Source organism: Dipodomys ordii, unplaced genomic scaffold (genome assembly GCF_000151885.1).
Source record: "Dipodomys ordii isolate 6190 unplaced genomic scaffold, Dord_2.0 Scaffold123, whole genome shotgun sequence".
Classification (NCBI taxonomy): domain Eukaryota; kingdom Metazoa; phylum Chordata; class Mammalia; order Rodentia; family Heteromyidae; genus Dipodomys; species Dipodomys ordii.
This window is the reverse complement of record NW_012267339.1, coordinates 5315603-5338563: the sequence shown is the minus strand read 5'-3', so window position 1 is coordinate 5338563 and position 22961 is coordinate 5315603. Positions and strand designations below refer to the sequence as shown.

Sequence of the window (22961 nt, the reverse complement as noted above, 5' to 3'; positions counted from 1 at the left end):
CTCTTCTTTCAGAACGCTTTCCTCCTTTCTCTTTCCTGTTCCCCCCCCCCCCACCTCCAGGCTGGCTTCAAATTGCAATCCTCAGATCTCAGTCTCCTGAGAAGCTAGTATTACAAGTGTGAGACACTGGTACCCAGCCATTTTCTACTTTATAATTCTAACTTTACTAATTATTTGATACTTCTCCCAGTAGACTATAAGTTCCTGTAAATTCAGGAACCATATGTTCTCTATATTTACTGCAGTTACTGAGTAAGCATTCAGTAAAAACAAGGGCATAAAGGAATTAAATTATAATGTATCAGTAATTTTTTTTCTCAGTAGTGATAGAAATTGAACCCAAGGTCTTCCAACATACTAGGCAAGTATCTATCACTTGGCAACACTCCCAAGTCCAGAAATATTTTCTTAAAAGCCTGATTTATTAAGAAATTATTTTTTCCTCCTACATTCTAAACTGTTGATCTACTGTTGGCTTTAAGGAAATACCAAAATATGCCAACAAAAAGTGTGAGAAAATAAAGAACATAAGAGGATCCCTGCTCTTTCAGCTTCCAAAGTTTGGGAACTTGTCTAGATTACTTGTACAGACATGTAATTTATGCCAAACATATGCTTTTGAAGATCAGGAATTTTGGTACAAGGTAGGCAGAGATGGTCTTACTTGATAAGATATAACTAAATACCTCGGGTACTGAGTTGCTTAATTGACACAGAACTGTCTGCATTTTTATTGTTGGCAAAAGTGTGTTTTGCTTGCACGTAACTTCCTGTAGACTGTAGGTCTTTCCTTCTGATCCAGTTAGATATTTCAAGTCTCATGAACATAGGAATCTATTAACATATGAGTGATTTTGGTAACATTTGACATAAAGGAATGATACTGCCAACTTGTTTTCATTAGAGTGCAAAAATATCTAGGTAAGCTGAGTTCCAGTAGCTCATGCTTGTTTGTAATCCTAGCTACTTAGAAGGTTGATATCTGGAGATGGTGGTTCAAAGCTAGCCTGGCAGGAAAATCTGAGACTCTTTTCTCCAGTTACCACGAAAACAGGAGAGGCATTGTGGCCCAGCCTTTTTTACTCAGCCTTGAGTAAAAAATCTAAGGGACAGCACCCTGGCAAGCCCCAGTATTGGCAGATATGCACATACACACACATCTCTATGTTGCCTAGTGTTCATGAGTCCCTGCATTTATATCCAGTTTGGCCTCTGCCCCCAATCTATAGGGAATATTTAATCTGTATTTAGTAGGCATAAATGAGAAGCTGTATAGATAGTTACAAGAAATAAAACGTCACACAAATACTCATTATTTTGTGAAAGAGATGGTTATACATTAAAAGTTGGAAGTAAAGCCAAAAAACTTGGATAAAAATTAGGAGGTTTGGCTTTTGGGTTTCAGTGACAAATTTTGTAGGTAAGAAACTTTGAAGTAGTTCAAAGAGTGAATTCTTTGAATGTTAGTTGGGGATCAGACAGTAAAATGTAGGTTACACTCAGACTGGAAAGAAACAGGAGGATGATAGTACTAAAATTATGCTTAAGAAGCTATCCTTAGTACATATTCATTAATTATGTTGTAGAATCATGCATATTTCCATTATTAATACCATATTTCTTTTTTGTAGTTATAAAGAAATTTATGATTCAGGGTGGAGACTTCTCAAATCAGAATGGGACAGGTGGAGAAAGTATTTATGGTGAAAAATTTGAAGATGAAAATTTCCATTATAAGGTAAAGTAGAGAAAATTCATGACTTCGATAATGTGAAAGTTGTTACACGTATGACAAATACTTGTTGGACTAAGACACTAAAATCTTGGGTGTCCCCAGACACAACTTTTCTTGTAGTGCACCCCCAACCCCTCTCCAGGTTACTTGGATGAACCAAGGGTACACATGCTATGCAAATGCTCCACCACTCAAGTATTTCACATGTCAAAATGCATCTTTTAATAGGGAAAAATTTTACCCATTAATTTTTTGTTTTTCTGAGACAGAATTTTGATATGTAGCTCAAGCTATTCTTGCCTGTGCTTCCTAAGTTCTGACTTCCAAAGAAATGGGATTATGGGTCAGTAGTGATTATGTGTGAGTGCATGCTCTTTTTGCGCTTGAACTTAGGTCTTGGGTGCTGTCCCTGTGCTTTTTTGCTTAAGGGTAATGCTGTACCAAAAGCCACAGCTCCCCTTTTGGCTTTTTGGTAGTTAATTGGTGATTAGAGTCTCACAGACTGCTGGCTTCAAACTGCAATTTTCAGATTTTCAACCTCCTGAGATGCTAGGATTACATGTGTGAGCCACGTGTGCCCATTTAGTAATGAATTTTATTTGCAGTAGTACTGTGTTTGGTAATTTCATTGTCATGCAATTTTTACATGCTACAGTTAAGCCAATGAGCTTTTAAGCATGGCCCCCAAATGGCAAAATTGATTCCAGGGAAAATGTTCTCATTAAAGGATGGTAACGTGTGCATCTTTATCCTTGAATTTGAAGAACAACAAAACCATCGCTAAAACCCAGATGTCAGGGGATTTGCAAACTAGAGGATATGGTTAATGTCCAAGCTCCTAAAGGACATTATCTTCATTGTCCCAAGAACTAATCGGGGTATATTGCATCATTCACGTTTTGAGAGCAAACATGTAAGTACAAAAGTAAAGTGATTTATTTGGAAATGAAGACTAGGAACAAGGTAAATTAGTATAATTTGGAAATAAAACATCACCAGTTTTTTAAATAGTAATTATTTGCTGCAACTGTATGCGTGGTCTGTCCTGGCACCAAAGGAATTATAACAGTGAAAGGTCTTGATGACAAGGAACTTATAATTCTAACCTTGGAGGCAAGATTTAAGCACATGTGGGACAAATAAAGAACAATATTGTGGAAATACATGCTAGGTTATCGAATATACTTGATGGTATAACTAATAGATGTCTAGCATCCTTCAGTGAAATAATTGGGACCAAAAATGCTTCTTATCATAGAGTTGTTTGGATTTGGGACTATTTGGAAAAATAAAAAATTAGAAGCAAAGGAAAGAGTTAATATTCTAGTTAATATTTTTGTGAAAGCACCAACAAATCTATCTAAAAGATGAAAAATTTTAAGATTATGTGATGATTGCTGGGTGCTGGTGGCTCATACCTGAAATCCGAGCTACTTAAGGGGCTGAGATTTGCGGGTCATGGTTCATAGCCAGCCTAGGCAGACAAGACCCTGAGACTCAACGAGCTTCAATTAACCACCAAAAAGTTGGAGGTAGGGTTGTATGGATCAAGTGGTAGAGCACTAGTCTTAGCAAAAAAGCTCAGGCACAGTGCCAAGGCCCTGAGTTCGAATCCTAGGATGGGAACAACAACAACAAAAAGAATGTGATATAATCATATGATAAAATGAAAGGAAGCTTTTAGAAAGGAGAGATGCATTTTTCTTCCTTACACGAAATCAGTGTTCTTTAAAATGAATTTGATTTCGACTGGAGAGGTAAAAGGCATTTTAGGCTGAAAAACTCAAAAGGAATACACTAACAGGAACATTTAGAAAGCATAAGAAGTAGAAAGTAGAAAAATGAAGCTGTTTCACAGAACCCTTGATTGGTGATTATGGTTTTAAAATGTATGTAAGAATTTTTTCACTTTTTTTCAAAGTCTGAAGTTGATTGACTTGAATGAACTTTGGAATGTTTGCAATTAGGAAAGCATCTAGACTGGATGACTTACCTAAGACTTCAGTATCCCTTTCAATTTGGTCTAAAGGAAGAATCATGATGTAAATCTGTTTGTGAACATAGGAAGACTACAGAGTCTCAGAAAAAGTGCCCATAATAAAGTGGGCAAAGTAGTACTAGATGTCCTTAACATAATATCTTTGTCTAAAAGATAAGCATCTTTTCAGGATGGCCATTTTTTAAAATTAACGATTTTATTATTTTTATTTTGTAAGTTTTTCTTAAAGTTTAAAAGTGATTACCCCATGTTCACTAAGTATAGTAATTTATAAAGAGTAAAATTAAAATTAAAGTTTGTTCGGGCTGGGAAGGTGGCTCAGTGGTAGAGCCCTTGCCTTTGAGGCCCTGGGTTGGATTCCTCAGCACCACATAAGCAGAATAAAAAAAAGCTGGAAGTGGCGCTGTGGCTCAAGTGGTAGAGCGCTAGCCTTGAGCTGAAGAGCTGAGGGATAGTGCTCAGGCCCAGAGTTCAGGCCCCACGACCGGACCCAAAATCAATCAATAACTAAATTAAAAAATTAAAGTTTGTTAAAGATTTTAAAGTCAAATTGAAATTTGATTTAAATGGTAGTACAATCCATATTTTTATGTGAATGGTCAGTAAAAGAAAAGTCAGAAAAATACCTCTAACCTTGGTTTTCTTTTAATGATTTTTATTTCTACAGCATGATCGGGAGGGTTTACTGAGCATGGCAAATGCAGGCCCCCATACAAATGGTTCTCAGTTCTTTATCACAACAGTTCCAACTCCTCATTTGGATGGGAAACATGTGGTGTTTGGACAAGTAATTAAAGGAATAGGTGTGGCAAGGATACTGGAAAATGTAGAAGTGAAAGGTGAAAAACCTGCCAAAGTAAGTAAAAATGTACTTAATAGCTTGTTTACTGCCTCAAAAGAAATGTAAATTAAAGGATTAGGCAAATATCTTGAAAAATGTTAAAGGTTTTTGCATTAGAAGCCTAAATCTGTCACTCTTTAAAACTATTTTCTACAGTGTTAAAGTTAGTATATTTTTTCAAGTAGTTATAAAAAAGGTTTCAGTGCTAGTCAGATCATGAATATATTGCATCTTGGCCACTGGTTCTCTCCTTTTCTTCACTCCCATCCTTACCCTAAGTTTGTTTAGTTTTTATGTAGTATACATTGAACATAATGATTGTATTTGCTCACTCCTTTTCCCTCCATTTGTTTGCCTCCCCCACATATTTCAGCTTCCTGATAATCATTTTGTTGTTTGTTTCCTTTAGTTGTCCAAAGGAATTAAATTATTGGACTTCTGTACTAAGTATACTGTTCTTGATTAGTATAGTCATACTGATTCTTGTCTGAATCAAAATGACCAGACTAGTAACCAGCCTATGTGCCAGGTTCTTGGTGGGAATTGGAAACTTAGTTACATGCATTCCGTGTATAAAAAGATAGGAGTAAACTAGAACCTAATGTTCCACCTAAGACATTTAAATAGAGCATGATACAGTTTTCAACTCATTGAGCTGAATAGCAGTAGAATGACTTACGGAGATTTTGTTGATTAGTTGGAATGTATGTAGAAGGACACATCACAGCAGATGATTACACCTCTTAACTCAAGTCTGTGACAGGCAGTACCACATGTGACTTCCATCTGTGTAGCTTTCATTAATATGTATTTGAATAATTTTTTATCATTTTTACAGTTGTGTGTTATTGCGGAATGTGGAGAATTGAAGGAAGGAGATGATTGGGGAATATTCCCAAAAGATGGCTCTGGTGACAGTCATCCTGATTTCCCTGATGATGCAGATATAGATTTAAAAGATGTAAGTATTTTTACAGGAGTCACTGTTAAATAAGTAACAATGTTCAGTACTAAAACTTTGAGCTTTTGTACAAAGTGTCATAGTGGTAGATTTTATCAGTAAGTCACAATTACTTAAAAAAATCTAACATTTGTTTTTTTTTGTTCAGGTAGATAAAATTTTGTTAATAACAGAAGACTTAAAAAACATTGGAAATACTTTGTTCAAGTCCCAGAACTGGGAGATGGCTATTAAAAAATATACAAAGGTTTTAAGGTAATAAAGGATTTTTTAATTATTTTTAAGAACATGTAACTTGTTTATACTAAATTCAAAATTGTTCATTTTTGTGAAATTCATTGTTGAATAAACAGATGTATTTAAATAATGGCTTTTTTACTAGCTTAACTTGAACTTTTTCAGAATACAGAAAGTCTAAAGTGTACTCATTAATTTACACTAAATTCACCAGGGTTTTTTTTTTTTTTTTTTGTGGGAGGGTGGGTCTTAAGCTCAGCTTCTTGCTTGTTAGGTAGGCACTCTACTGTCTGAGCCATACTTCCAGCCCATTTTTAGCTTTATTTTTGCAAAACTGTTTTGGAGGGAAATTGGTAAATAAAATGTATTATCCTTGAATATTTTAGCATGTATTTCATACAAAACAAGGTCATTTCTACAAAACTTCCAATACCGTTAAGATACAGTGTGTAATAATTTCAAGATGTATATTGTATTTGGTTGTAATGTGACTTTAGTCTTTTGCTCATTAATGTTCCCTATTGACATCTTATTGAGATTTTTTTTTGTGCAATCCAAGTTATCTGTTTTGTTTTTTTTTTTGTTTGGTTGTGTGGCTTGAACTCAAGGCCTGGGTGCTGTCCCTGGGCTGTTTTGCTCAAGGCTAACATTCTACTGCTTGAGCCACAGCTCACTTCCAGCTTTTTTTTTGTTTGTTTGTTTTTTGTTTTGTTGGTCATGGGGCTTGAACTCTGGGCCTGGGCGCTGTCCCTCAGCTCTTCAGCTCAAGGTGAGTGCTCTACCGCTTGAGCCTCAGCACCACTTCCGGTTTTCTAGTGGTTTATTGGAGATAAGAGTCTCACGGACTTTCCTGCCCGGGCTGGTTTTGAACCGTGATCCTCAGATCTTAGCCTCCTGAGTAGCTAGGATTAGAGGCGTGAGCCTCTGGCCACTTCCAGCTTTTTGTTGTTAATTGGAGATGAGTCTCATGGACTCTCCTGCCCAGGCTGGCTTCCTGCTGGCTTTGAACTGCTGCCATTAGATCTGAATAGTTAGGATTACAGAAATGAGCCACTTAACACCAGCTCAGCTTTCTATCTTTTCTTTCATATCTTTGATTTCATGTCTGGTATAAGGAGTTTCTCTAAGGAATTCTGATTCCTTCCTGAGAAAGACAATATTAGAAAATAAATTTGGGGGTAGATGTTCTGTTTCTGGGCCTTTTCAGTGGACAGTTAGGAAAAAATAGCTATACAATGCAGTTGCTGTTTTCTTCATTCAATTCTGTTACCTCATTTTGAGCATCCTGATTCTAAATGCAGTTATACTGGAAAGCACACAACAGGGACCTCTGTAAAAGTAGGAGTGTGTTATCACTGGTGCTTAATTAGATTTTGAAATTACTGTTAAATTCCACTGCTTGAACATTTTTGTTGGAACAAATATACCTTCTCAAGAAAAACACTAGGCTGTGGGGAAGGGGCATGTAGCTTAGCAGTATTATGTTCTTAGTGTGCCCCCAGCCCCAGACCTTCTTAGTCTTTAGTTCCCCCTGCTGCCCCCAAAATGTAAAGATTATCACTGAACATTCAGTTAACATTTGATAAGCTTTTTGTATCAAGTATATTACATGATACAGTTAAAAGCAGAGTAAATCTTTGTGTGGCATTACATAAGCTTATTAATATGTTCTCTAGATATTTGGATAGTTCAAAGGCTGTTATTGAGAAAGCAGATAGATCCAGACTACAGCCAATAGCTTTAAGCTGTGTGCTGAATATTGGTGCTTGTAAACTGAAGATGTCAAATTGGCAAGGAGCAATTGACAGTTGTTTGGAGGTAAGTGTTAACTTCTTGAAGGAATGGGGTGTGTGCACATGCAGGCGTGCATCCATGTGCTGGGCTTGAGTGCTGTCCTTGAACTCATGCACACGCATGCACACAGGCCCATCCTCTGGGCCTTGAACTTTAGGACCTGGGTTTTGCCCCCTAGCACTCTGCCACTTGAACTACAGCTCTACTTCTGGCTTTTTTTGGTGGTTTATTAGAGATAAGAATCTCATGGACTTTATTGTTGGGGTGAGCTTCAAACTGTGATCCTCAGATCTTAGCCTTCTGAGTAGCTAGGATTATGGGTATGAGCCACTGGTATCCAGCAGGAGTGGCAATTTTAACTTTCTAACTTGAACCAAAGTACTTTTTTTTTGTCAGTCATGGGGCCTGAACTCTGGACCTGGGCACTGTCCCTTAGCTCTTCAGCTCAAGGCTAGCGCTCTACCACTTGAGCCACAGTGCCACTTACGGCTTTTTTCTTTTTTGCTTATGTGGTGCTGAGGAATCGAACCCAGGGTCTCAGGCATGCAAGGCAAGCGCTCTACCACTGAGCCACCTTCCCAGCCCCTCAAAGCACTTTTTATATACCTCAATACCTCTTATTGTTTAGGACCTAATGAGACTTGATTAAGAATATGATTTTTAAGTTATCTTGTGTTGAATACTTTGAAGTTTCAGTTCTTTCAAATCTACAAATCTATATGATTTTACCTTTTTTTTTTTCCCAATTTTTGTCAGCCATGGGGCCCTCAGCTCTATCATTTGAGCCACAGCACCACTTCAGCTTTTTCTGCTTGTGTGGTGTTGCGGAATTGAACTCAAGGCCTCATGCATGGAAGACAAGCACTCACTACCACTGAGCCACCTTCCCAGCCCCTTACCTCATTTTTTAATGATTTGTTTTTGTTAGCATACATTAGTATGCTGTTTCATTGTGACATTTCCATATGTGTATGTAAAATGTATCCCAATCGAATTTTCCCTTCTATGATTCTCCCTTTATCTTTCTCCTATTCCTAAAACTATTTTAAACATTTATCCTCATTCCTTCTCCCCCCCTTTTTTTTTCTTGTCAGTCATGGGGCCTGAACTCTGGGCCTGGCCACTGTCCCTCAGCTCTTCAGCTCAAGGCTAGCACTCTTATCACTTGAGCCACAGCGCCACTTCCAGTTTTTCTGCTTATGTGGTACTGAGGAGTGGAACCCAGAGCCTCATGCATGCAAGGGAAGCACTCTACCACTGAGCCACCTTCCCAGCCCCCTCATTCCTCCTCTCTATAAGTACATACCCCAACAGTTTTTATTTTTCTATAGTTTTTTTGGTATGTTTTTTTATTGTAAAAATGCTGTACAGTGGGGTTACAGTTACATGAGCAAGGTAAAGTACATTTTCTATTGAGCATTGTTGCCTTCTCCTTTATTTTCCTCCTACTTTCCCTTCCCCCTCCACACGAGCAGAAGAACTTTGTTTTCAACATAGTGTTTTGTACATCTCAGTGTTTAAACTGGGTCAACCTGTATCCTTATTTAAGCATTTTGTTTTTTCCCTTCCTCTCCCCAAATTAGAGAAGTATATATATAAGACACAAATTTCAGAAGTTTTTTAAAGTACATATTAATTGTACCAGAAGATTTTATCATAGTATTTCACATATGCTTATATTAAGTTTTGCTCAGAATAGCCCTGTTGCTTTCTTTCTCATCATCCCTTCCCTCCACCACTTCTTGATCAGGAGCTTCCAATGGGATTCCCTGTGCCATCTCTACATAATTGCTACTTATTTTTTATTTTTGAGTCAGTTGTTGGGTTTGAATGCTGGGCCTGAGTGCTGTCCTTGAACTCATGTTCCAGGCTTGTGTTCTACTACTTTGAGCTACAGTGTCATTTTCGGATTTCTGGTGGTTAATTGGAGATAAGAGTTTCAAGGACTAGCTGGGCACCAGTGGCTGAGATCTCAGGATCACAAATCAGCCTGGGCAGGAAAGCCCAGGAAAGTCTAGGAAAGTCCATGAGACTCTTATTTCCAGCAAACACCTAGAAAACTGGAAGTGGCTCTGTGGCTCAAGTGGTAGAGTGCTTGCCTTGAGCTGAAGAGCTGAAGGACAGCACCCAGGCCCAGAGTTCAAGACCTACTACTGACAAAAAAAAAAAAGAGTCTCAAGGACTTTGCTGCCTGGGGTGGCTTCAAACTATGATCCTCAGATCTCAGCCTCCTGTGTAGCTAGGATTACAGGTATAAGTTACTGGCCCCCAGCTGCAGAGTATTGTTAAATTGTTCATCCTCTTTTTCCTTCTCCCTTTTACCTTATTCCCCTAGACAGTAATAGAATTGTTTCATTTGTATGTGTATACATGTCTATGTCAATGGTATGTATGTAGCCTCTACAAAGGAGTGAAAATGTGATACTTGATACTTGTTGCAGCTCATTCATTTTTTTAAGAGTACCTATATACTAGGCATTGAAAAAGCTAGAACTGTTTAAGAATGTGAGTTGTGGGGTAATTGAAATTCATCATTCCCCTGCTCCACTGTGTAGGGCCATGAGCTTGGCTGTGTAACTACATTGAGCCCCAACATATTTTGAGGGGAGGAGTAGAATACCAGGGATTAGAACTCAGGACTTTGCACTCACTTGAGTTGCTTGACCATACCACTTGAGCCATGCTTCTAACTCTGCTTATTGCTGGTTAATTGGAGATAAGAGTCCTGATTCAGTCCAGCTGACTTAAGACCTCAATCTCCCGATCTCAGTTTGCTGAGTAGGTAGGATTATAGGCATGTGCTAGTGCCCTCTGGCTTTTTCCTCTTCCCTTCCATTTTCCTTCCTCCTCTTTTTCCTTTTCATTTTCTTCTCCATGCCCTGGCTGCTTCTTCAATACCTCTGCCACTATAATTGTTATCTTTGGATAAATTTCTAATTTTACAGAGTATTTCTCTAGTTGCCTATCTTATGGAAACATAAGAGATCATATAGCATATGCTTTAAAGTATTTTGCACTGTGCTTGGCACCTTTTAAAATCATACCTAAGAGAGAGTAATCTTAAAATTAAGAAAGACACATAGTCTTAAGCAGCTGAATAGATTTTGCTTGAGGTGGGTAATTTCTATTTAGTGTAATCATGGCTGGTCTAGGGAGAAGGGTTACCACTGGAACAATTGTTTCAATGAGGGCTATCCAGGTGTACTGAGTGATTAATACAGAAAATGTTATCTTTTTCAAATAAATCAATTATGACTTTGTGATTGTATAGTATAAAATAATTTCCAAATTGTTTTATATTCTTTTTGCCTATTAGGCTGTGTCAGGAGATTACCTTGGTTCACAGCAAGTAGAACTAAAATGAGAGACTAGGCTGGAAGTATAGCTCAGTGGTAGGATACTTACCACTCACAAAGCCCTGGTTCTGAGCACTGCTTAAAAAAAATTATAATTTGCTTGGGTAGATGAAATAAAGGATAATAAGAACATTCATATATAATATTTAAATTTTAGATAACATGATAGTTCATATATAATATTTAAATTTTAGATAACATGATAGTCACAGGCTGTACCCTTAAGCTATACCCCCAGCCTGATAATGTATTTAGAAGAGAGAATACTACACAAGAAAAACAAAGATTAGTCTTTACCCAGGCTCTCTTTTGACTTTTGTGTAGAAGACCATACATTAGCTAATTTAAAAGATGTTATATAAACAAAATACATTACTTTTTAGATGTTGCAAGGGAGAGACTTGTTGAACTTTATGTTTCAAAGACCCATTCCATGTCCTTGGATTCCATAGACTTATCCAACTTTGAGTTATACATTTCTTTTCTCTCTTTTTTTTTGGTCGGTCGTGGGGCTTGAACTCTGGGCCCGAGTGCTGTCCCCCAGCTCTTCAGCTCAAGGCTAGTGCTCTACCACTTGAGCTATAGCACCACTTCCTGTTTTCTGGTGGTTTATTGGAGATAAGAATTTCACAGACTTTCCTGCCGGGGCTGGCTTTGAACCGCGATCCTCAGATCTCAGCCTCCTGAGTAGGATTACAGGCACCCAGCTTCTTTTCTTTTAAACATAGAAACTTGTTTTAATTTCCTAAGTATAGTTGACCAATTATTTATGTAGCATTTATTGTACTTTAAGTAAACTGGAGATGAAGTCTATGGCAGGACATGTATGTTAATTGCAAATACTATACCATTTTACATAAGGGATTTTGGTTTGCAGATGGTGGGGTGGAGTTTTTTATGGACCAATCCAAAGATACCTAGGGATCCGTTATATGGACCAGTAGGGTTTAGTCTAGAGAAAGAAATTGCAGTACTGAGAAGACTAGAGATCTAGAAGAGCAACACCTTTTTCTTCCACGTCCATTTAGTGCACTTTTCTGACTGTAGGCTGCACTTCCACTTTGAGTAAATTGAGATCTAGTATATTTACTCATAACATGTTATTTAAAAAAATTGTTTTTGTAGGCGCTTGAAATAGACCCATCAAATACCAAAGCACTGTACCGCAGAGCTCAAGGATGGCAAGGACTAAAAGAATATGATCAAGCTTTGGTAAATTTTATGTTTTACAATAGATAATTACCTTTCTAAAATCATATGTGTAATTTTCTTAACATTTTTTTTCTTTCCAATTGAAGGCTGATCTTAAGAAAGCTCAGGAGATAGCACCAGAAGATAAAGGTAAGCTGGCAGTTTTGAGTTCATTTTGTCCTTTAAAGTTTTATCCGCATAAACCACAGTGTTCACTTAACCTTGCCAAATATTAGATGTTTAATTAATAATTAGAAACAATGCCTATTAATCAGGCCAGGCATTGATCAGATAGCAAATGAACAAGACATTCAAGACCCCTGCTCTCACAGAGCTTACATTCTAATTTCTCTCAAGAATGTACCTGAAAACATTGCTTGTTCTGCCTTAACATTTGAGACCCAGTTTCTATTACTATAATACTACTTGAGAGATCAGCAGTAAAGAGAGTATTCATTGTAAATTTAACTTTTGGGACCATTCTCTAAGGTGAATGTATATTTTAGAAAAGCTATAATGAAATACTTTTTATTTTCTCCAAATGAGGTAAATGCAGTGAATAGTGACACTAGATCTATATATTTAAAAATATTTTTGGTCTCATTAAAAGAAGGGAAGCAATTCTGGCCCTCTTAAATGGAGAAGGCTAAAGCAAACCTTTGTTACCTAAGGTTTTCTCAGTTGGCAGCCCTCTGAAATAATACGTCATGATTTTTGTGACTTTTCTTTCACAAGACTAAAAATTACTGCTAATAAAGTGGAGTTACTTCTTATGGGGAAGAATTATCAAGGGAAGGGGAATGTAGTGCCATTACCACAATTTGTTGGTCCTAAGTTTTTAGATGCTTTGGCAGATAACGGACTTTTTTCTTTCTTTTTATACAGCCATCCAGGCAGAATTGCTGAAAGTCAAACAAAAGATAAAGGCACAAAAAGATAAAGAGAAGGCTGTATATGCAAAAATGTTTGCTTAATAAGAATTAACTTTTGCTTAAATGTCAAACATTGATTATATAAAGACAGTAAAATGATATGGGGTCTAGATAGGATCCCTAATGTGTTTGTTCTGATACTGCAGTGCTTTGTGGGTTATGTTTAGAAATACTGATGTTAGTTCCCTGTTATAATAAAATATTACAAAATACAGTGAAGTGCTTTTTTTAAATTAGTGCCAACATTTTAAAAAAGAATGGTGCCCTAAAGTTACATCTTGTTGGGCAAAAGTTTATATATATTATTTACTTTTCTTTAATGTACCTGTGGTAGGTATACGTGCTTTTATACTTCAATAGGTACCTGTTCTTGGCTTGGCATTTATTTTCTGCAAAAGGCCAGATCATAAATATGTCTGCTTTGGGCTGGGAAGGTGGCTCAGTGGTAGAATGCTTGCCTTGCATGCCTGAGGCCCTGGGTTCGATTCCTCAGCACCACATAAGCAAAAAGAAAAAAAAAGCCAGAAGTGGTGCTGTGGCTCAAGTGGTAGAGCGTTAGCCTTGAGCTGAAGAGCTGAGTGACAGCGCCCAGGCCCAGAGTTCAGGCCCCACAACTGGACCAAAAAAAAAAAAAAAATCTCTGCTTTGTGGATCATTTGGTTTATTTAATTACTCAACTCTGCAGTTTGTAACTTTATTCATATATAATGAACGGTGAGCAATGCTTTTCCCTAATTTATATATGTACCTGGACACTGAAATTTAGCAAGACAAACGTACAATGTGCAGTTTACTAATGCATTTTGCTGTTACTGAAATCTTTGAAGACCTGAAGAGGTTAGTTAATAGCTACATCCTTTGTAAGTTTTATTTACGAGAATTATCTCATGATTTTTAGGGAATAATTTTAGATGCAGTATAAAGTTTAACTATTTTGTGAAAGATTCTTGTTCATCTCTGAGCATTTTAAAGTTTGATTGCAATGCATTTATAATTTATAGAAACTGGTTATCAAATGTGCTGGCAAATGAAATCAGTTTTAGTTTACATTCCATTGTAAGCAGGTCCTCCTCCACCTTCAGGCACTACCCAGTTAATATTCTGACTTGGATCTTTAATATCACATGTTTTACAGTGCACACAGTTCTGAGCATTTATCTGTAGCCGATACCCATCACCTTGTTCCAAAGGTACAAATTCATAAACTCCTGCAAAATAAAAATAAGTAATATGAAAGTTCTTAACTTTGAAAAGTTATATATTTGAAAGCAAAAACCTAAATCCTACAAGGAATAGCTCCAGAAACTTTAAAGGTTATTTTCTTATTTTTATCCATAAAGAACATTAAGATGATCTGGGTGTATGTTGTTGAATTTAGCAAAACCATGTAGTAAAAGGAAGTTAAAACAGATTAGCTAAGTTAGTTCACTAATGCATAATCAACACTTAGCTATCTTTGAAAAAGACTGAAAAAAATTGGACCCATTTCTTAACCTACAGGAGTTTGTACGTTTCTGTGATATGATTTTAAGATAGTTCCTTGTCCCCGAAGTTTAGGTTTTCTCATCTCAAGGCCTTAAGAACATAGTAATTTTCACATATAGAGTATTACTTGTTCTGGCACTGATAATAGTTGAAAGCTCAACATTAAAAGATTTAGTATTCATGTTGAATTGAAAGTTTAGCACCATTCCTTGGAATTAGTGTAGCTATAGCTTAGCATGTGTGTGTGCTGTGCACACAATACACATCACACTCAAGCTACCATGACAGAAATGACCATTTAGGGAGTCACAAGAACTGGTGGTATTATCCGTAGACTTTATCTTGGTCTGAGGAGTATGTTTAAAGAAATACCATCTGAACTAGGCTTAACTAAACTGCCAGTTATTAAATCCTAAATAGGAAGCTGAATGTAAAAGTCATAACAATTTCCAAATCATTATAATAATTGCACAAAGGAATACATTCTTAAAATGTTGGAAGCAGATACCTATATTCATATTTTAAACCATTACTGACCTGCCGGGCAGAATCGTTGCTCAGGCCCATCATATATTGACAGATTTCTATTTACAGGTACGCTGTCATCTTTTAAAGTTAAATGTGCTGGCTGATCATGTTCATGATTAGTACCACTCAAAGCCACAGATGACAAGAGGTCAAAACTGATTTGTCCATCAGGTTTTGGATATTCAATAGGAGTGCAGTCCTTGGCTGGCTTGAGCTGATCAGAGTCAGAACCTTCAACAGTTTTGAGGAGAATGCTTAATACAGTTTGCTTTTGGCTACTGAGGTATTGAACCAAAGGCCTCATGCATGCTAAACATAGGTGTATTGCCAGACCATGTATCCGTTTACTGTACCCATTTACTGTTGGATAGTGAGGATTAACGACCTTGTTAGAATACTTAAGCTATCCCCCCAGCCCTGATAGGGTCTCAGGGTATATAGCTTTGCTTTTTTGTTTTCCAGTTTTTCAGACAAGGTCATGTGCTAATTTTTCCTGGCTTGTGTAAGCCACTATACTCACCTTGTTCTTCCGCTAGGGTTTCACTTTGCCCAGGCTGGCTTTGCTCAAGAGATTACCAGTACTACTATGCCTAGTCTATTTTACATTTGGAACTGTCTTGCTATGTAGACAAATGTGATTGTCCTGTGTCCAACTCCTGTGCTGGGATTGTAAATTACTATCAGCACACCCAGCCTTGTTTTGTTTTAAATTGTTTTATTTATTTATTTTTTTTCATTGGTCGTGGGGCTTGAACTCTAGGCCTGGGCGCTGTCCCTCAGCTCTTCAGCTCACTTGAGCCACAGTGCCACTTCTGGCCTTTTCTATCTATGTGGTGCTGAGGAATAGAATCCAGGGCCTCATGCATGCAAGGCAAGCACTCTACTTACTAAGCCACCTTCCCAGCCCCTCAAGTACTTTCTTAACCATATTAAAATATGAAAATTAGCCCAGGCCCTGAGTTCAAGCCCCATGAATGACCAAAAAAAACACCGAATAAAGTAATATGAGTTCAGTCTTCATATATATATGTACATATATACTTTAAAATCTCATTCTATTCAAAGGATAATTATAATTAAAGTAATTTTAAAATAAAGATGCCATTTTATTAACTTAGGGTCCCACACTTTTTTTTGTGTGTGTGCTGGTCATGGGGCTTGAACTCAGGGCCTGAGCACTGTCCATGAGCTTTTGTGCTCAAGGTTAGTGCTCTAAGCCACAGGGCCACTTCCAGCTTTTTGGTAGTTAATTGGGTATAACAGCCATGGACCTTGCTGCCCACGCTGGCTTTGAACCTTTATCCTCAGATCTTGGCATCCAGAATAGGATTACAAGCATGAGCCACTGACACCTGGCCTGCACATGAAGTTTCAAAGGTTCTTAAATGTATTTGACTATTACCTTTATGTTTTAGCGTCCACGGCTCCATTCCTCTCAAGATCCAGTAAAATACTCCAGTGTAAATCATCCCTCCATATACACCCAGTATTCCGTGACAGGATGGCCTTATATTTCTAACCGCGTATAGCTCCTTCCAGACCCAGGATTTCTTCAGATTGTCCTCATAGTCAGTTATATGGAGTCCTTTTATGAAAATGGGAAATATTAAGTGGACAACTGACCAGATATACATGAAATACTATTGTCAAGAAACTTGGCTATTGAAATATTTGATGAGTGAATATCCAGTAATATTTTTTTGCTCCATCTTCCTTGCAAGGCCTGTGTACTGCCTCCCTTACTGAAGGTTCCTTGTGTGCCCTTTTAGTGTTGAACGTGTGCCTCCCCTCCCTCCCCCAGCAGTGAGACTTGCACAAGTGAAATCTGGAGATGTCTCGCAAACTAGGTGCTCAGTCTCCCAAAGCTGGAGATATATTGCAAACTAGATGCCCACTCTTCCTAAACCTGGAGAAGTCTTGCAAACTAAATGCTTAATCTCCCTGACCACTAAGGAATATTTTACCAGTGGTGTTGGTGTTTCATGTCTTGTTCATGCATGAAGTTTTGTGGTACTTGCTGGAGTCCCTGTTCCCCACATTGCTGAGAGAATTCAGGTCTCAGATGGAATTCCAGTCCAAGAGAGCCAGTTGCCCAATACCCCTGGGCTTCCACAAGGCAGAGGGACACGTCTCTTTAGGGGAAAGGGCTCTCAAATACCTCCCCCCTGGATGGAAAGATCCCAGATGGCTCCCCCAAATTGTTCTAAATATAAATTCCAGAACGATTGGAGTCACAACAATAAACACAAAGAATTGTCTCAGCAAGGCAAAACTGCAGAAGTGTATGCCATCAGCCAAAAATCTGGCAAGTAAGCACTTAGTTCTAGCTTTTTGCTGGCTAGAGATTAAAGTCTTGTTTTTATCTGCCCAGGCTGGAGGATTGGAAGTGTGAGCCATTAGTGCACAATAATCCTATTTTTAAAAGTAATTTTATTTGAATGTAGCCACACTTATGCATTGTGGATGTTTTTGAGGAAGGTTAACTACAGGGGAAGAAAACAAACCATCTCTTTTGGTCTTTCCCAGGGGAATGCCCATGTATTTCCTCCCCAGTACCATTTCCAACCATTCTTCCTTGTGGTAAATCTATGGTCTGCAGCAATCCGAAGTAATTTTTAACAGGTGGTCATTAAAAATAAAAAAATTCCAGTATTGAGGATTGAACCCAGGGTTTGTGCTCTTCCAGTGAGCTAAATCCCCAGCTCTGAATTCTTTTTAGGATGTTTTCCTTAGTTTGAAAATTTAGCAAAACTGAACAGTTCGTAAGTCATCACTAGAATTACTACTGAAAGTGTCTTTGCAAAAATATAATTTGAAATTCTAGCTCCAATACCTCTGACCTTGTAATGAGATGGTTATAGATGTAATTAACTTATTAAGGTCTACGGTTGATCTCTAAACCAATATGACCAGAATTCTTTTAAGAGAAATGACACAAAAGATGGCCAAATGTCAAAAGATGGCCAAATGTCAAAAGATGCTTAAGGTTCTCAGAAGCTTGGAGAGGCAAGACAGAGACCTACAGAGACCTCAGGCAACATAGTCCTTTCACGACCTTGATTTTGGACTTTTAGCTTGCAGAACCTGAAAGAGTAAGTTTTGTTGCTTAATGCCATCTAAGTTATTACAGTAACCTCAGGAAATCATTAATACTACCTAAAATTGGCATACATTTAAGAATTCAGGGGAAAAATAGTTGTTTTCATTGCGTTTCATGAATTCCACACTGTCAGAGCTGGAGGTTCTATCAGCAGAAGGGTCATATGCCTGTGACTCCGGTCTTTGTGAGGTGCCTTCTGTGTACTTTATATGTATGCAGTATAAATGAAATACTGTCAAATTTGAAATACTCTAGGTAGAGAGGACACTACTGATGTATATTTTAGACTATTACATAATATATATAATCTATGGAATATGTATATATATTATACACATACTTTTAAAAATATACTTTTTCCTTTTGGTGAATAAATTTTTGTTGTTGTTGGTCATGGGGCTTGAACTCAGGAACTGGGTGCTGTCCTTGAGCTTTTGTTTAAGGCTAGCACTCGACTACTTTGAGCCACAGAGCCACTTACAGTGGGTAACTTGAGATAGGAGTTTCATGGACTTTCCTTCGCAGGCTGGCTTTGAGCCATGATCCTCAAATTTCATCCTCCTGAGTAGCTAGGATTATAGGAGTGAGCCATCAGTGCCTGGATCAGTATGAGGGTTGGAACTTAGGGCCTTGTACTTGCTTATAGATGGTGCCTCTACTATTTGCGTACTCCTTCAGCCCAGCTTTTTGCTTGAGCATAGCATATAGCATATAGTTAATTGGAGATGAAGTCTTATGGACTTTTCTGCTCAGTCTGGTTTCAAACTACAATTTGGATTTCAGCCTCCTGAATAGCTAGAATTACAATTGTGAGCCATATGTACCTGGTTACTTGTTTACTTTTTTTTGGGTCTAGTCATGGGGTCTGAACTCTGGACATGGGCGCTCTGTCCCTCAGCTCTTCAGCTCAAGACTAGCGCTCTACCACTTGAGCCACAGTGCCACTTCCGGCTTTTTTCATTTTGCTTATGTGGTGCTGAGGAATTGAACCCAGGGCCTCATGCATGCAAGGCAAGCACTCTACCAATGAGCCACCTTCTCAGCCCACTTGTTTACTTTTTTTTTTTTTTTTTTTGTCGGTCGTGGGGCTTGAACTCTGGGCCTGGGCACTGTCCCTCAGCTCTTCAGCTCAAGGCGAGCGTTCTACCACTTGAGCTACAGCGCCACTTCTGGTTTTCTGGTGGTTTATTGGAGATAGGAGTCTCACAGTCTTTCCTGCCCGGGCTGGCTTTGAACCGTGTTCCTCAGATCTCAGCCTCCTGAGTAGCTAGGATTACAGGCGTGAGCCACCAGCGCCCAGCTTGTTTACTTTTGATTGGACTAGAATAACTGTTTTAAAATTCTATTAGGAACAGAGAATAGGTCATGATGTTTTTAGTGCAACATAAATATTAATATTTTGTTTTAAGAGACATGCAAAACTTCTTATAATATCAACTGAAATGTACATAGCTGACACTTTTCTTTCCTATAATAGGAATTTCTTACCTAACGTTTTTGATTGGAGATTTTCACTAGTTAGCTGATTAAAAATTGATTCTGCTGCCAAACTGCCACTTTTCATTGCTGTGTGGGTACCTTTGATCTTGGGAACATTCATGAAACCAGGGCTACAACCAATTAGTAAACCACCAGGAAAGGTGAGTTTTGGAATAGACTGAAAGAAAAATTCAGAATACATACGTTAGCTTGAATTTGGCAAAACTGAACACTGACAAGCAAATCTTACAAGAACTACAGGGAAAAGCTGGAAAATAAACGTAAAAATGAACGCAACAAGGAAGGAATACAGCAAGTGCAGTCTTAGTCCTCTAGGACTACTATTTTTTTCTGTTAAGTTTTTCCTTTTCCTATTCCATGGGACTGATTTAAGGTTGAAGCATTAACATACTGTAAATTTAATGCTTTTATTTGTACAGATATATGCCATATTTACAAATATTCTCTAATTTTGGTTTGCTTTTACATGTATTGTAGGAAAATACATGACTTATCAGGATCCTATATGTCCTTTTGTTTTAGTTTCGTAGGTAGGAATGGAAACGTGATCTAACATGGCATTAGTACAAGATGCTTACCCCAAACAATGCATTTACTTTTTGTGCCAGTCCTGGGGTTTGAACTCAGGGCCTGAACACTATCTCTGAGCTTCTGTGCTCAAGGCTAGTGCTCTACCACTTGAGCCACTACTCTACTTCTGGCTTTCTGGTGGTTAATTTGACATCAGAGTTTCATGAACTTTCCTGCCTGGGCTTGCTTCAAACCAAGATCTTCAGATCTCAGCCTCCTGGGTAGCTAGGATGATAGGCATGAGCCTTTGGTAGCTGGCTTATTTATTTATTTTTTGGCACAGGAGACTGAAACTTAGAGCCTTGCATTTGCTAGGCAAGCCCTCTACTACTTGAGCCATACTCCTGGTCTTAATTAAGTTGAATTTACAAAATAAAATCTAAGACAGTTTCTTGGATCCCAATACACACTGTTGAGATTTTTTAAATTACAACATAATAAAGGGTGGTGATATTTTTTGACTTAATCAATAAAAGCACATAGCCAATATTAAGGCTATATACTATGCTCAAGGCTAGTGCTTTACCAATGAGCCACAGCTATACTTCTGGCTTATTTGTTAGTAAACTGGAAGTAAGATCCTTATGTTTTCCTGGTTTTGAAACATGATCTTCAGACCAAAGCCTCCTGAGTAGTTAGGATTACAGGTGCCTGTACATATAACACTATACCATAGTGGGTGAATACATTACTGTGCATGGGAAATTTTATTCTGGTATGTAAAAGAAAGGAGAGAGCCAATGCAGAGTTGTTTTCATTCCATATTTTTTCCCCCTAAAGTAACCATGAGGCTTTGCTGAGAAGGTTGGTGGGATACTAAGGAGGTAAAAGTTATAATGATGTGTATGTAGCTCCTCAGAGGAGAGGGGCTAACAACAAACTTAGCATCAGCAAGCTGCTAAAGAGGCACAATAAGTGCTCTGTTATTCCAAAATGGGTCCTTAAATCCTACTATAAATATTACAGCCCAAGTAAGTATTTAAGGTGAGGATGTTGCTTAGAAGTACAGTTTCTGCCTAGCAAGTAAGGCCCAGAGTTCAAACCCCTACCGCAATAAAAATAAGCATAAAAAAAACCAGTGTATTTAAATTCTGGGTGGATCCTATTGCAGATGTTACCAGCAGCAGGAATCTGTTAGAGAATTAGGGACCAAGGAAAAGCTATATATAAACTAAGACTTCAAGTAAATAGAAGCCTATCAGGTAAGGTCAGTTTTGGTATAAAGAAAAAGATAGCATTTATTAGCTCAAAATAAATGTTTTAAATTATTGCCTTTATTATAATGAAAAAAACCTTACAATCTAATTAGAAGTAATTCCACAATAGAACTTAGGGACAGTGTCATTTAAAAGTTCTCTGCTCATGTTGATAATACTGATTTTACTTATTTATTTTTATTCATATACTAATAAAGTACTTAAAGCTTCAATTTAAGGTTAAGTAATTTCCATAATTCCTATTGTCTGTTATAGTTATGATGGGTTAAAAATAATTTCTAAAGCAGTACTAGGTTATTAGAATGTTAGATGCAGAAGAATATCTTTATTTTGCATTGATTCCCTCAGCCAGAGAAATTAGTAACTTGCTTCAAATATTCTTTGGTTGAGAGCTGGGTTTTAAATCATCTCACTTGTCTGATACTGTTTTTTTTGGGGGGGTGGGGAAGGGTGGTTCTGGGGATTAAACTCCAGGGCCTGGGTAGTATCCCTGAGCTTTTTTGCCCAAATAACATTCCTAAAGATTTTATTTCAGTTAGCCACCTAGGTCTTACTTCATTGTTTAGTATATATTGACTATATTAAATACATTTGAGAAGATTTACTTTGAATCTAAAATACTAATATAGGGCAATTAATAAAATCTTTACAGAGGCTAACACACTGGGTATTATTCATTAGTTGGGATGAATAATTTTTTTTTTTTGGGTCCGGTTGTGGGGCCTGAACTCTGGGCCTGGGTGCTGTCCCTCAGCTCTTCAGCTCAAGGCTAGCACTCTACCACTTGAGCCACAGCACCACTTCCGGCTTTTTTTCTTTTTGCTTATGTGGTGCTGGGGAATCAAACCCAGAGCCGCATGAATTGCAAGGCAAGCGCTCTACCACTGAGCCACCTTCCTAGCCCCAGGATGAATAATTTTTACTAAAAACTAAATTTGCTTTTGAGTTTCCTACTAGTGGTAATAAAGGGAAATATGGATTGCACAGATTTTATTATCTGATTAAAAAGAAATTGAAAGTCAAAAAGCCCATGAATTTTCCATAAGAGATCAATATAATTTTAAATAATTCATGGTATAAATTATTGTATCCATAGTTTTTTTTGTTGTTGTTTTATTGTTGGTCATGGCTCTTTAACTCTGGGCCTAGGCACTGTCCCTGAGCTCTTCAGCTCAAGGTAAGCACTCTACCACTTGAGACACAGCACCACTTTCAGTTTTCAGGTGGTTAACTGGAGGTAAGAGTCTCACAGACGTTCCTGCTTAGGCTGGCTTTGAACTGCGATCCTCAGATCTTAGCCTCCTGAGTAGCTAGGATTACAGGTGTGAGCCACCGGTGCCCAGCTTGTCCATAGTTTTATTAAACACATTTTATTTCTGTAACACAATTTTCTACTTTTTACTTAAGCTGATTTAAACTAATTTCTACTCTTTTTTTTTTTTGGGGGTCCAGTCGTGGGGCCTGAACTCTGGGCCTGGCAGCTCTTCAGCTCAAGGCTAGAGCTCTACCACTTGA

The 22961-nt window shown here is 37.8% G+C and overlaps 2 protein-coding genes across 2 annotated transcripts in view; one reads left to right on the top strand and one right to left on the bottom strand.

Annotated features, from left to right (window-relative positions):
- Ppid (peptidylprolyl isomerase D) overlaps positions 1-13260 on the top strand; it is a 17494-nt gene extending 4234 nt beyond the window's left edge. Inside the window, exons 3-10 of the mRNA XM_013029840.1 lie at positions 1632-1738; positions 4402-4590; positions 5414-5536; positions 5685-5791; positions 7450-7591; positions 12049-12135; positions 12222-12264; positions 13000-13260. Of these exons, the coding sequence (XP_012885294.1) occupies positions 1632-1738; positions 4402-4590; positions 5414-5536; positions 5685-5791; positions 7450-7591; positions 12049-12135; positions 12222-12264; positions 13000-13088 (887 nt within the window). The 3' untranslated portion in view covers positions 13089-13260. The remainder of the gene's footprint in view (positions 1-1631; positions 1739-4401; positions 4591-5413; positions 5537-5684; positions 5792-7449; positions 7592-12048; positions 12136-12221; positions 12265-12999) is intronic.
- Positions 13261-13628: 368 nt separating this feature from the next.
- Positions 13629-22961, bottom strand: part of Etfdh (electron-transferring-flavoprotein dehydrogenase) — a 30238-nt gene continuing 20905 nt past the window's right edge. Inside the window, exons 10-13 of the mRNA XM_013029838.1 lie at positions 19648-19816; positions 16462-16644; positions 15069-15290; positions 13629-14254 (exon numbers count right to left, since the gene is read on the bottom strand). Of these exons, the coding sequence (XP_012885292.1) occupies positions 14091-14254; positions 15069-15290; positions 16462-16644; positions 19648-19816 (738 nt within the window). The 3' untranslated portion in view covers positions 13629-14090. The remainder of the gene's footprint in view (positions 14255-15068; positions 15291-16461; positions 16645-19647; positions 19817-22961) is intronic.